The sequence below is a fragment of the Plectropomus leopardus genome, chromosome 15 (assembly GCF_008729295.1).
Source record: "Plectropomus leopardus isolate mb chromosome 15, YSFRI_Pleo_2.0, whole genome shotgun sequence".
NCBI classification, from domain to species: Eukaryota; Metazoa; Chordata; class Actinopteri; order Perciformes; family Serranidae; genus Plectropomus; species Plectropomus leopardus.
Window position 1 is genome coordinate 13442219 of NC_056477.1, and position 14510 is coordinate 13456728.

At 38.7% G+C, this 14510-nt stretch overlaps 1 protein-coding gene across 12 annotated transcripts in view; it reads right to left on the bottom strand.

Annotated features, from left to right (window-relative positions):
* kcnma1a (potassium large conductance calcium-activated channel, subfamily M, alpha member 1a) overlaps positions 1-14510 on the bottom strand; it is a 173163-nt gene that overhangs the window by 33663 nt on the left and 124990 nt on the right. For 4 of the 12 annotated variants that reach the window (XM_042502559.1, XM_042502557.1, XM_042502554.1 and 1 more), the window contains exons 14-20: positions 14060-14215; positions 13430-13539; positions 13194-13262; positions 11473-11484; positions 8530-8616; positions 8361-8437; positions 5718-5726 (exon numbers count right to left, since the gene is read on the bottom strand). In XM_042502559.1, the coding sequence (XP_042358493.1) occupies positions 5718-5726; positions 8361-8437; positions 8530-8616; positions 11473-11484; positions 13194-13262; positions 13430-13539; positions 14060-14215 (520 nt within the window). The remainder of the gene's footprint in view (positions 1-5717; positions 5727-8360; positions 8438-8529; positions 8617-11472; positions 11485-13193; positions 13263-13429; positions 13540-14059; positions 14216-14510) is intronic. The other 8 variants (XM_042502561.1, XM_042502555.1, XM_042502565.1 and 5 more) reach the window with 3 other exon arrangements.

Sequence of the window (14510 nt, forward strand, 5' to 3'; positions counted from 1 at the left end):
ATGTGTAATTGACAGACAATTTAGTATTTCCCATCCACTCAAACGGAAAAATCGAAAGAAGGGGGATCTTCCAAGAGCTTTCGTCCTCCTACCTTTTCTTTATCAAGCCAACTATCACTATTTTGAGTTCTCATTTTGTGTTTTTGTCCTTTCTTTTTTCCTTTTTCCGTTATGTTTTCTTGCAGTCTTTCCTACAATACCAAACCTGAAATGATTTAGACTAAAGACTGCAGGAGAGAGTCAGTGCTTAAGGCTATTTCAAACAGCAGCATTGGAGGCTAAGCAGGATTTTTTACGCAATAAAAAGTGCAATTTGAGACTTCCTTTCCAAAAAACAGTGTTAATTGTGGGCAAAGTGTATGTTTTCTTCTTGCTATTGTTCTTTCCTGACTGCCTAAAAGAGTGAAAGGGCATTCCAGTTGCTTGAGGTATTATTAGTTACTTCCTTAACCAGTGTCACCAGTAAAAACTTGTTTTAATATCCGGGCACTGCTCTTCATTTATAAGGCTCGACAAGCTTCAAAACAGTGTTTCAGATGTGATTTTCTCTCATCTTCTGCATTGAAGTGAAACTAAAACCTCTGCTCAGTTAGGTTCAAGTACAAGGTAAAAGAAAAAAAGTGAAACAGAGGCAAAGCTGCTTTAACTGAAAAGTGTACAAACTGAAAACAGTGTTAACTCAGAGGTTTGTAAGATTTAAGACAATAACAACATTCTCATTGAATTGCAGGATAAAACCTTAAGAATAAAATTCCATTTTATACATACAAATATCTTACCTTCAACAGTTCAAAAGACATTAAAATCCAATAGTGATATTATCACACAACTGCATGGTTGATGCAGCATGCGGTAGCCACATGTCTAACACCTACAGAACTGTACAGTACAGCAGCACCACAGAGCCACACCACCACTTACCCACCACACAGATTACACTCATGAAAAAAAAAAAATTGTGAAGATGAGAAAAAACTGAAAAACACTGATGAATTTCAACTATAAATAACAGAAAATGAGGAGATTACGAGTTAAAATAAACTTAATTTAAGCAGAAAAAACAAATAAATTCACGTATGCCACAGCTATACAAACTATGGAGTCACAGTTAACGGATCACACCACATAGACAACATCACAGACACACACGCACGGTACCTCTGCATGGTACGATACACACGGAGCACACACCACAGACATGTAACAGCATGTGTTGGGCGGTGTAACTTACAGGCACGTAAAGTGGTTGCGCAATCATGAACAGAGACAGAGGAAAGTGGGTAGGCCCTCTGAAGGGTGTCCATGTTACTATGTACACTGCCTGACATGCAAGAGCAGTCTTGCTCTGAACGGCCGCAATCAAAACAACATGCCAGTTTCATTCGTTTGTAGACGGACATCTTGGCTACAGTCATGTTTTGGGATGAGAGGAGAGGAAAAGCAGCAGGTTAATGGCAAAAGGAGAAATATTCATCCAGGGGAAGTCGGAAGGTAACTTCATCAGAAAGTGCAAACCTTAGCCACCTGCTCCCACAGACTTGAGCCCCAAATTAAATTGGCATACTCGATCGCTGAGATTTATTTATAAATCCAATTACTTAACCTCAACATGTTGTCCAATTGATTTATTTTTTTCTAAATTTCTTATCAAAGAAAGTAAAATTTGGAAAAATTACAATATAACAATATTACTGACAGAACAATTATATGCCAGCACATTATTTCTCGTTCATATTGTCATAGTCTGGAGAAGTCAAGCTGCGTGCTAAGGCTGTAACAAGTCAAAAGGCAAAACTATAACAGTGGGAAAGAGGGGTGAGGAGAAAGGAGAGAGGAAGGGAGGCATTCGGGGCAGAGAGGCATGAGCAATGTCTTCAGCAGCAAACCTCATACAATGTTTCATACATTTGTACATCCTCTATCCATTTGGCTAAAGGAGTGGATCACGTACCTGTATCCCATCATGCAGCTGTAGCGGCTCTGTCCAAGGCATCACACTATTCTACAGGCTAGACGGGCCAATACATGCTAATGTTTACTCAAACCTGAAGTTTCACTGCTCCACTTCCCCCGGGGAATGTGCATTAATGTGCATGTGTGTATAACTGGTGAGTAAAGTAAAGTATGTTGATGTCATGTTTCTTTGATTCTCTTTCAATTTTAAGTAACAATATGTAACATTTTAAAGAGGAATCAACATTTTTTCCTCTTACAGATACATTTTTAATTAATAGGTGATAAAATGCACCATAGCTGTGTTAATCACAGTCAACTGTACAGCCTTAAGAGTATGGGTATAACCAATAGATTATGGTGGCTAATATTAGCAAACTTCAGATACATATTGCTGTGTAACAGACATTACACCAACTTGATTGTACCTTTCTATACATGTGTTACTGTTACTACTATTCTGAAGTTGCCAGTTGTTTAACAGATCTAAATATAATGTGTTGTTATAATGTGTTTTTGCTGTTTACGGTTTGTTTCTGTCAGGGACGGATTTCATTTTGATTGGTTGAGAAGAACAAACTATCTTAAATCTTTAAGTTATATTATGTTTCTCAAATTTATGAGGTAAAAATTACATTAGGTTATTACATGAATAGAGTTATTTTGATACAAATACCAGCATTAGAAATGCCTCAAATACATGTAAAGTACTGGAACAGTTATGGCAAGTATGTCTATACACTCATCTGATATTTATCGATAAACTTTTATGAAAGGTTTCAAACTAAGACAAAAATGGGAATACATTTCTTCACAGCTTCAAAACAGCAGCCTACATAGCAAGATGTGCTGTGCAGCAACTAGCAACAACTATTTCAGACAGCATAGAAAAACTGATTTCCAAAACATTGCACTACTATTACTGTACCATTTAATTTTGTCTTATATTTTACTAAATTGGGGCTACAAGAAAAATCTATGGTGTTTTATTCAGTATATATATGTATTTATGTTTTACTTAGGGTTTAACCTGAGCCATGCCCTAAAACAACAATAGCAATCATATCACATCACTACAGGGTTGGAAATATACAGCTGGATTTTTTGTTTGTTTGTTTTTTAAGGCAATGGCACCAGATTGATACTCCAGATCGGCGGATATGCAAATTTGAGTATTGCGATCTTTATGGGCAAGGTAAAATGGTATCAGAACTCTATCTCTAGTTACATTTACTTTATGTTTTGTTTTATGTTTTAAACTGTTGCCACTTAATAAAATCGGGGAGTAAAACATGCAAATAAGTAGGATAATTACGTTTCTGGTGTTTCCAAATTCACCTTCACTTGATGAAATTAAGGGGAAAATTAATTTCACCATTATATTTCTGCATTTGATTTTTACTGGGAAAGTGCTTTATTTTGACAGGTCACAATGACATTTATTACTAGTTACCTATAAGCTGGCCTGCATTGAGGATCAACACCATTGCCACATGACTGTATCAAAGTATTTCATTAATGCTTTCTTTCAACTATAATCTTAAAAAAAACATTGCTAATCTGGAGACTAGGTGCTCTTGTTCAAGTAAGACCTGGTGTAAAAAGTAGTATCACAAAGCGCTAAACTCGTTAACTACTAGTCAGCTTGTGGCAGCTACTTTCTGTCTTTGTGGTCTATGTATTGCTGAGTGTGTGAGGCTTTGAACCCCGAGGGAAGCGGGAGTGAAAGTCCCCAGAGTAGCACATCTAGATTGCTGTGACTCTGGGCAGAAACAGTCCCTGGTCCCCATTCTCTCATTACCAAGGTGCAAACAGACAGCAGACTAATACTGTCTGGCACCTTTACAGAGACACTTTCAGCATCTTTGGCTCTAAGTCACATCATAAAATATAGGATCTTGAATGAAGTAATATTTTTCAGCTTCTGGCCAAGGAAAGAATGGGAAACGCAGATCATAACCCATGGGATGAAGGCATCAGGGACTGTTGTATTCTCTGGCATGCACATGTGCCTTATGAGCATGTAATACGCATGCAGAAAATGCTGTTTTGGTCTTGGCAACAGAGATAACTGTTCAGTGTTGAAACAGTTTGGGGGTATGGCAGACAAGGTGCAGCGTGGGTATTACTTCATGCTGAAATTTCTGAACTTCAGAGTTTTTGCGTAGACACTCAGACCACAGTATGTTTACAATGTTGATTATTGACACATGGAAGGGGAGTAATGGAAAACACAAGACACACACGCACACACACACACCGACAATGTCTTTGACTTCTGACTTCACAAATACCCAGATTCTGCCCTAGAATTGTAAGGTGTCCATTTCAGGACATTGAAGATTCAACATGACAGCTGCCCTGATAAACTGTCTGCATGGGTTTGATCAGTCACCATCTCCTATAATCCAACAAGGCACAACATACTCAAACAGAAGCTATCAGGGCGCTATGTTGAATACCAAAGATGTCCCAAAGAAAGCACCATTCTCATATGTCCCCCTAAATCTGCCTTATTCAGCAAAAGTGCAAGGAAAATGATACTGTTACGGCAAAAGTTGATCTGTTGAGCAATAACAAACACAGCAGAAGCACAAAAGAGTGCAGAAGACAAATGCTTTTTTTCCTTGGAAAGGCAGCAGTTCTGCACAAACACATCCCTACCACAACATAACATATAAACGAAAGATTATGTGTTGAAACAAACTCAGGATGATGAATTTGTCAAACTGTAGATTAAGTTTTGGATTAAATTTGCACAGAAAGACACATATTTGATCCTTGCATTTTTACTGAACAGGTTTCTGGGGATTTAAGTTTCCTCTACAGACATCACAATTAAAATATTGTATTATTGGACATGACTCTGGCACGGCACTGTCATCTAGTGGCAATCTAATGCTATGACAATTACTGTTATATTTCTGGTGGACCCCATCCAATACAGCAAGTTAAAAACAAAAAAAAGGGCCCAACAACTGTCCAGATTTGAAATGCACAAGACTGCAATGGTGACATTTCAATTCTGAGAGGAACTGATGATCTCTGAAACCTCAGCCGGAGCAGGGCGAGGACCCAGAGTTTAGAAAAAGGGGGCTGAGATCACAGAGAAGCAGGGGAGACCAGATTGTTTTGATTGTGTTTTGGCAACCTAGTTCGTTAGGATTTGCAGAACTTCCCACAAGGACATTTTCTGCTCTCTGAAAGTACAGCCACACACAAAACTTCCTTTGACAGAAAGCAGATAAATTTAAACCTCAGTGGTTCTTGTTAATTCTCTTCCCCTTGTGTTAGCTCCTCTAAATCCATGATTACTGCATGACATCTCAGATTTTTCTTATTACGTTCCTTCTGTACTTTCTTGGAGCATGACACTATGAGAAGGTTAATCACGGGTAACGACATAAGACTTGCAGCTGATTGGCTTCCAAATGCCAAAGTTTGGTTTGATGTTCAAATAGTGAGGAAAAACTGCAGAGCTCATCGACCACATCCGATTAAGTCACACTCTATTTAATTGTCATTTCCAACTAGTGAGAGCATCAGCTGACTGGGCCGATGATGAGGAGGCCTGACGCTGGTGTGAGTTCGATTTCAGCTGTTTTGGTTTTGGTCTGGTCTGAGCACAGTGTAGAAATGAGAGGCGAGGAGAGGGATGCAGAAGCTACACTGGTACATGCAACATAGATACAGTATACTATTTGCTGAAGAGGAAAAAAACACTGCACTCTGGGTAATAGTACACCCATTTTCTTTTTACTCACAATAAATCACTACCAGTGAGCAGTTAAAATAAAGTGGCGTTTTCCAATGGCAGCAGGGAAGGAAATACATCAAAAGTGTGTCACTGGTCATAAAGAAACATGGGAAAAACAACAGAAGAGAACAAAACATGATAGAACAGAACATACTGTAAGACAGACTTCCATTGTGGTAATGGAGCTGTCAGCTTTCTAAACTCTCTAACTAATAAGATAAAACATAAACGCGTGTCCATCACCTGGCTCTGAGACATGAAGACTTTACGAAAGCAAACAGAAATAAACAGTTTATCTAAATAAAACTAGAGTGTGAAAGGCCTGTTGATTCTATGGAGCCGGGAGAGCGAGACATTGTCTGAATAATTGAAATGACACAGACAAAAGAAGGAAATGGTGGGTATTCATTTTAAAACCAGGCTTTGTCTGCAGGCTGCTTACAGTAATTGTCTGTGACCTTTTAGTGGAAATATGGGATATTCACCTGAATTATTTATCCAGTGGCTAACATGTCCTGACAAGTGACTGCTGTACATAGGTCGGATTATATTCATGTGCTGTTCCAGCCATAGTGGTCATGTTATGTCTGCATTAATAAAGGGGAAAGACTATTAATTTGACAGCGGCATTTGTGTTTTGTGAAAAGTCTTATTTTAACAATTAAGAGCTCAATGACTGGGCTCAATACTCTTAAATACCCTTGAAAACCATTTACATGTAAAACAAATATAATATAACGGGTCATATCCTCTATATTATTTCAGTATCGGGTTTTTACTGCGTGTATAATTTTACTTTCTCATGTATGAGTTGGGTAAGGAGTGGCTGTATTATTGTGAGCAATAATTTTATAATTTTAAGTGCTTTCTATTAACTGAACTTAGGGTTGCAGCGGTATAGCGATTACATGCAATAGAAAATGTGAAGTTGACGTCATGCTGTGTCAAATTTTTTGGATGGGCCGTCATATTCTGAGGTACGTGCTCTCTTACCTGGGCCTCTTAAGCAACAGTATTTGGACATACAAATCATGATAATCACCGCAGATCCATATGATTTGGCGCATACAGACATAGACACAAACTGTCTCATTTTTGGACTGAGTGCATAAACTTTGGTAACAGAGCGCCCACCTTGCTGCCACCTGTCCCGCAAGGTGTGACATACCTTCACATTCTCTGTACCATAGTATGAAATGATTGTTGTCATACTGTGTACATTTTGCTTATCTACGGTGCTGTAAAAAATGCAACTGGACGGAGAATGTCACCTACACGTACATATCTCTCCTTCTCCTCATCTACCTGTCAGACTCATTGACTTGTGCCATACACACACGTGCACCAGCACAGGCATTGCAGGTCAAGGTATGTGTCCCATTTTAATCCCTGACAATCATAAAAAGCGCCTTTAAAGTAATTTTCCACATCTGGGCTCTTGGCCACATCTGTGTCCATCACTTTGGTAACCTCTGACTTACAAACACACACACCGCCACCGCTTCTGATTGACCCCAAAGAGCAACACACGCAAACTTCCCCGGCACGCTGTCATAAGTGATTGTGTGTGTCAGTTAAAGTTACAGACAGGAGCAATCTGGCTGTGCTGTTGCGCACCTACTGTATATGTTTATTGTTAATATATTATAGTGCTGCTCAAATGTAAAGTTGCTACTCACAATAATAATTGTGTAGTACTGTAAACTGTAATGCAGTGATATTTTCTCAGACAGTTACAACACCATGACAATCTCATACCGCTGCAGTCCTAGTTATATTTCATGTGAATAGGCTGAATTTTGAGCAAAACATGCCGTAAGACCAGGTATTGTTTTTTTGAATGTGTGTTTGCCCCCAAATGAGGTCATTATTAAAAGGCTTTTTAACTTGAAATTATACACAAATTCCCAAAGTTTCAGAGCTCAACTTCCCTTGTAAATTTTCAGGATTATACCAAGAATTTTTACATCATCTGCGGGATCCTGTGACTGGTTTGCTCGCTCCATATGACACCTTCTTTCATTAGATAGACTTAACCCTTTACATGCTTGTCCCTGCAATGTCAGTGGTTCCTTTTTTTCCTTCTGTTTTTCTCCCAATTTCTTTGTCAAACGGGAGATGTACAGCGTTCTTATTTGCTTGATACCTTTAAAGGTCATTGTAACTAACTGACAATAATAATAATGATTTTGTAATACTATGTTAAAATCCCATACCACTGCAACCCTATTCCTCACTAATTTGTATTCCTGTAAATCTCATTCACTGCGATAAATTCTCAGTTTGTGTGGATAAAGCAATGAATCAAACCAAAAAGAAAATACACACAAAGAGAACTGCATTTTGACTAGAAATGAACCAAATCAGATATTGACTGATGATCATACCATAATGGATGTCATGGAAGTTCAAATGGGACCCATAATAAACACTTTCCTAAGGGTACAATGATGTGACAACATATATTACCTTTAAAAACAGTGCCACGGTACAGAAGAACAATGACACAATGAAAGGTATAATATTAGTGTACAAACTAGTAAAAGCTTAAGTATAATGAGACAGACAGACCCACAGGTAGGTTTTGGAGGGAGGAGGGGGGGAGGGGGGGGGGGGGTCGATGGGGCAAAATAAAGGCACGGCTACTCACGTCGTTTGCAGCCACACTTCTTGATCCGCTTAGGGTCTGTGATGTCATCATGACAAGCTTTGCAGTAGAAAAAAGCTCTAAAAGTGGCACAGTAAAAAAATGTTCAGCTCTTGGAATAATCAAACTTCCATTTTTACTACATTAGTGATTAGTCATTCATCAGGATTACCTCTTTACTTCTTTGGCATCACTGGCGATAAAGAATCCCAGTGTTCCCTCCTGCATCTTGACATGGTTGCCCGGGTTGATAAGGATGCTGGGTAATCAGAGAAATAGACACATCATGCTCATTAATGTCTGGACAACACTCAGCTCATGCTCACAACATGCTAATCAAGAGGAATGGTACACAGATGTGTGGAAGCCGATAATCTGACATGTCCTGCCTTATCCGGCATTTTTTTCCCATCAAAAACTAAACTTTTAAGAGCTTGGTTTGTGTCATAAGTGTTATCATTACTACACCTCTGATTTGGGGCAATTTGCTGATGTGATACTCACACGAATGGACAGAATGTACAACAATATGATCGCACATTTAATTTTAATTCTTTTCTTTACAGAATGGTCTTGGGTTGCCCTGGGGTGAGAAGGGAGGGTAGAGAGATATACGAGTAAAGGGACAAGGGCAGAAAGAATTAAAATTATGGCTATGGAGTGGTTTTAGTGCCAGCACTCAAATATAGTCAGACATGGCTGTAGTACAGAGAATGTACATAAGTGTTGTTACATCAGTTAGTAATCGACAATGGGATGCAAGGGAATGAACAGCTCTTTTTCTTGTCGATACTATTCTACTCAGCGACACTGCTATCGGATTGCCCTAACAGAAATTTAACCAGAGGGGCAAAGTCCACAGGTGGATGAACTCCCATTAAAACCTGTAGTGACTCTGCTTCATTGAATTATAGTGTGAAGATAATTAGAATGCATGTCCAGCAAGGTTAATATTGACTTAAAATGTTATATTATATTCATTATATTCATATCTAAAGAAGTAGCCACATAAAAATGTATTTCAGCGTGCTGAACAACAGCTGCACTAAAAATATCACGGAGGTCAAAGCATTTTTATTATGAGTGGGACTCTGTTTAAAACCCTAAAGCACTTTAAGCAACTGGCTGTATCATTCCCCATTAATTAGACTGAGACAAAGAGTAGACACCACACACACATACTGTACGCTCACACACACACACACACACACACGCACACACACACCCTGGTCATTAATGGTTACCTGTGGGCAACAGTCATCAATGATGTGAGTGTGAACAAAGAAATCAAAACACCGAACCCACGAACCTTTAAGGGTCACACTTCTTCAACGTAAGACGAGCCCAAATGAAAGATGATTCTTTTCTTTTTATTTGGTCTATTTTACGCTTTTAACTCAATACTTATCATATGCCTACCAAAACTACTGTCAGTGTTGGGGTTATGTGTCTCTTACAAACTTCAAGTCTTTGTATTTTGAATAACTGTTTTGCCATTTTAGAGACAAATTTTATATGTTATCTGTGTAGACTCAAAACATCTATATCACTACATCTTTCCTCTGGGCTCTGGAAAAGGCTACATTGGAGAAAATAAACAAAAATATTAAGGGAGCAATTGAATCCATACACATACCGGGCTGTGATCAAATTGCACAGGTCATGCAGATCAGATTTTTTTCTTCCACATTTTTCTTTTCAGTAAGTTAAATAGCATCAAACATTCACTCAGATTGAATGGCCCCCAGAGAAGTAAACAGGCATTACGCCCTGGCATGCTCTTTAGTGAAAATAAATGAAAGAAACATTTCAAATCAAGACAGTTCCACAAACATTGCTGCCCAAATCTGAGATTTTACAGGAGTATCTATCCAAGACATTTTTCTTCGGTCAGGGTGCAAACTGGTGGATAGAAGCTTAAAAAGCGTCAAAAACCTCATATTGTGAGCAACAAGGCAAGCATCAAACACCTTATGTGATAGTGTCATAGCATGCAGTTACCATACAGCATGAAGAGGACAATAATCAAGACAGAAAAGGCATAGCCACTGCAGTACAGGTATAAGGACAGGTACGTAGATGCAGACGGTTGCAGTAACTTCTGTGCAGTTGGATTGTTTCCCAAACACCAAACTGACAGGAAGTGACCTCACTTAAGAACATCTACTCGAGAGACGCACGAGCATGACTGTACGTGGTGGCTGAGACGCACAAAAATGCACATTCACACACAAACTCTCCCTCTTGAGGTAATCACACATAAACCAGACGTACAGACATGCACAGATGAATATACATTTAGCACTGAGAACATGGGAGGGTGATGGGATGCAAAAGTGAAATATGGGGCACTTGTGAACATTGTAACCTATGGTTATTAAAAAATTCAGTTTGGATAAACTTAATGCTATCCAAATTCAACAGCTCCATGCCTTTCCTAGTGTGTTAAATGATGAAAACAAAGACGGGTGAGGTGCTGCTGGTGTAATAAATCCATGAAGAAAAAAGACATGCTATTATATCAGCCACTGCCTACAGCAATGGTGGATAATCAGTCAATTTATTTCAAGATTAAATCCAAAATGTAGAACAACAGATTATTAGTGCTTATCAACACCACATCTGAGGTCTATGTGTACACAAAATCCTCACTGATTCTGATACAAAGAACCATGAAGTACTGATTTAAAAACACCATGAGTGGAATAATTAGCTTGGCAAAGCTAATACACAGTAGGGTAACAACTGAGCAACACTGAAAAAGAACTGAAAGTGAGAGAAATAAACTAAGCAAAGGACTGGTAAAGGACAAAACGGAAAAAGATCAAATAAGAGGTAGATATGGAGAGGGTGAGCGTTTGGCCTTGGTACACCGACAACAGCAAAGACAAAGAAACAGCACTTCTACAAACATGTCCAATTTATCTATCCTCTCTCTGCCTGCAAAGAAGTTAGTGCATTAAGCACAAGGGACACCATAAAAAAAGAGTTAGAAAAAGAAGCCTGTGAGATAGTGTTTGGAAAAATATCCTTGGGGGAAACTCCCAAAGTCAGAAGCTTTAAAGTGGTGGAGATTGGGTGGAACTTTGGAAGTAAGATAAGGTAGAGGGCATACCGCTTTCGGCTTCTGCAAACAACAAGAAAAAATCTCAAATCAAACAGTTATCATGAACATAAAAGAAGAGGAGAATATTAGTGTTTCTAATGTTTCTCTGCCTATTCAGTAGGTACGCTTAATATGGCAGCATGTGGCCGACTCCACACAGACACACAATTCAGTCATTTCATGCTTGTCCAATGGTCCTTGCACCTAAAAAAATATTGTTTACTAAAAAAGTCTGTTTGATTTTAAAGGTGGTCATCTTTTGATAAGGGTGTGATTTTTTTTTTAAATGGCACTGAAAATTGTGACAGTACATCTTCTAAAAAGAATTAAGACAAAAGACAAAAATAGTGCACTGAGATATTTCCTAATGCAGAATCGAATAAACAACTCGAAATTTCATCAGAAAGTAATCTGAATTTCTTTTTAGCTTGTAATGTCAACATGATCATCATTTGCCATGCAAATACACATATACATTTGACACAGGTGAATGAGGAAAGGTGGGTGGGATTTGGCAATTGAGATAACTGTGAAATAGTACTTCATGTTGGTATTGGTGATAAGACTGACACTGATGTAGTTAGCGGTTATCATACAGACTGAACAGGAACACAAGAAAATCAAGTTAAGGAAAGACATAACATGAAATTTGAATGAGCAGCAAATTGGTTATCTAGGTGTGAAATCTGTGAATTGACGGCACAATATGTTTGAAAAACGTTATGTCATTTCAGTGCAGTTAATAGCTAATAATTCCAGAGAGATTTTTTGACATTTCTTCCTGCATACCTGCAAGTTTTGGTTTAGTATCAGACTTGTGGTTATGTAGTTATCTCCGCCGAGGACACACAATCAGTAATATCAGTCCCATTTATGTTTGCCAAACAGCAGATATTCAAAAAGGTTATCATATCATCATTATATTCAATTCTGAGGAACATTAGGCCCTCAAGATGTGGAATAAGTTATTTGGTTTTCCATGACTTTTTTTTTTTAAATCAGTGTGTAGGATTTAGTGGCATCTGGCAATGAGGATTTAAGATTGCAACCAGTTGAAATGCTCCTATGTGTCAAACGTGAACTTCTGGTTCTGATTCCTTCATTGTTTTTTGTTAAGAAAGTTTTTACCAGAAGAAAAATTATCCACAGAGGTCTCTTCCTCATCAAAACGACTGGACCAGGTCATTAAAACCAGTAACAACACTGAATAAAGCAGTTTCACATCAAAAATCAGTGTTTTTACGAGAATTGCCGCTAGCCCAGCACCTGATAAACCTTTTTACTCTACTAACTTATGATCCGATCGTTTTTTTTATTTTCAGGTGATTATGAATACTAAAGAAAGCATACTTGTCATATTATATTTCTTTTATGCCGATAATTCTCCCTAAATCCTACACATTGGACCTTTAAGGTGGCGAAATGGGATATCTTACTTTGATGAACAGTTTTGGCACACTAAAATGAGAAATTTAAGATGACTGTGCAGCCTTGGCAGAGATGTGTGCTCTCTGAATGCTTTCTCGTGTGTACAGATGTTCGTATTAGCATCATTCAAATGTCGTCCACCAACTTAATGTCATCAAATGTAATATGAATATCATCTGTTTTTAAAGCTGCGAAAAAGATTTGGGGAAAAAATAAAAGATATTTTATCAGCAGAATCACACAGTTGTTCACTTTTAACAGTTGTTCCTAATGTCAGTGGAAAAAAGATGCAATAAACAAACCTGCTCTCTCTCTGCTCAGACTTGTACTCGATGGCAATAAGCAACAGCTTCAGCTTCACGTAACACAGCCTGTAAAACATGTGCACTCATTAGAGGACCGCAGCATATAAGTTGATGACTGACATGTTCAAACACCTTTGAAATTCACATCTTGTCTTTCTTTTTTCACTTCCAAATTGTTAGCTATACCTACCAGTGACAGTGGGCTTGCTGAGTGAGGACAGAGTGATACTTACTCACAGACAGTGGGGAAGGAGAGGCCAACAAAGGCACTGGACAAATACTCTGTGTACATCTCATTAGCCACCCCTTCTAGGTAATACTTCTGCCATGTGTCCTCCTCAATCTGACAAAAAACAAGCATGGAAATGTCACATGTTAAAAAGAAAGAAAGAAAAAGCAACACTGTTTTCCTCCCAATAGCAGCCCAATGTGGTCTGCAGATGTTCCGCCGCACAACAGCAGCCTGGTCATTATAAGCTGATCCATCATCTTTATGACAGGAGAACAGTTCTTTGATAGAGACAAGCACCTCTTCAATTCTGAGCCACAGAAACACTGAACAGATTCCATATGAAATGTCACAGTAAAATATGATGTGCCAGGATGACTGAAAACACTCTAATGAAAGTCTTTGTCTGGACAAAGATGTCAGAATTTTTCGGGGAACGTACTGTGCTTGATAGATCTAGTCCATCTGTCAGTGGAGAACCTACTGTATCCACTTATAGTTCCCTCACCTTCAATCTCCAAATAAATCATCTAATTTACAAAAACGAAATGTGAGAATTCATTCATCCATATGACTTCAGTCTGTTCAGAAAAAGTGCTTGAGACAGGATAGTAAATCTTGTCCTCTGTGTTACCTCAATGAAGGACCTCATAGAGAAGAGGTTGGCTAGCATGGTGGACAGGCCCTGGGCCAGACAGCTCTGGGCAATGAAGCCTGCCTTCAGCTCCGCCAGGCAGATAGCATCGTCACCCTCCTTCCAGTTCCAGCTTGGAATGTTCAGCAGATGGGCCTTCATCACACGACAGACACAAGAGGTCACAAGACATGGAAAACTAAGCAAACGATTCATTTTTCTTAGAGGAATATTTTCACATTCTGGGAATATGCTTATTCCCTTTGGTGGTGGAAAGTTAGCGTTAGATAAGAAGATCAATACCACTCTCATGCAGCCAGTTAGCTTCGCTTAGCACAAAGTTTGGAAACATGGAGAAACAGCTTGACTGTCTCTGTGGCACTTGCCAGGAAACCTGCACTTCGGAAAGTTACTTGCCCCAACCAAGAAATAGGCCAGGCTTTAATCCCTC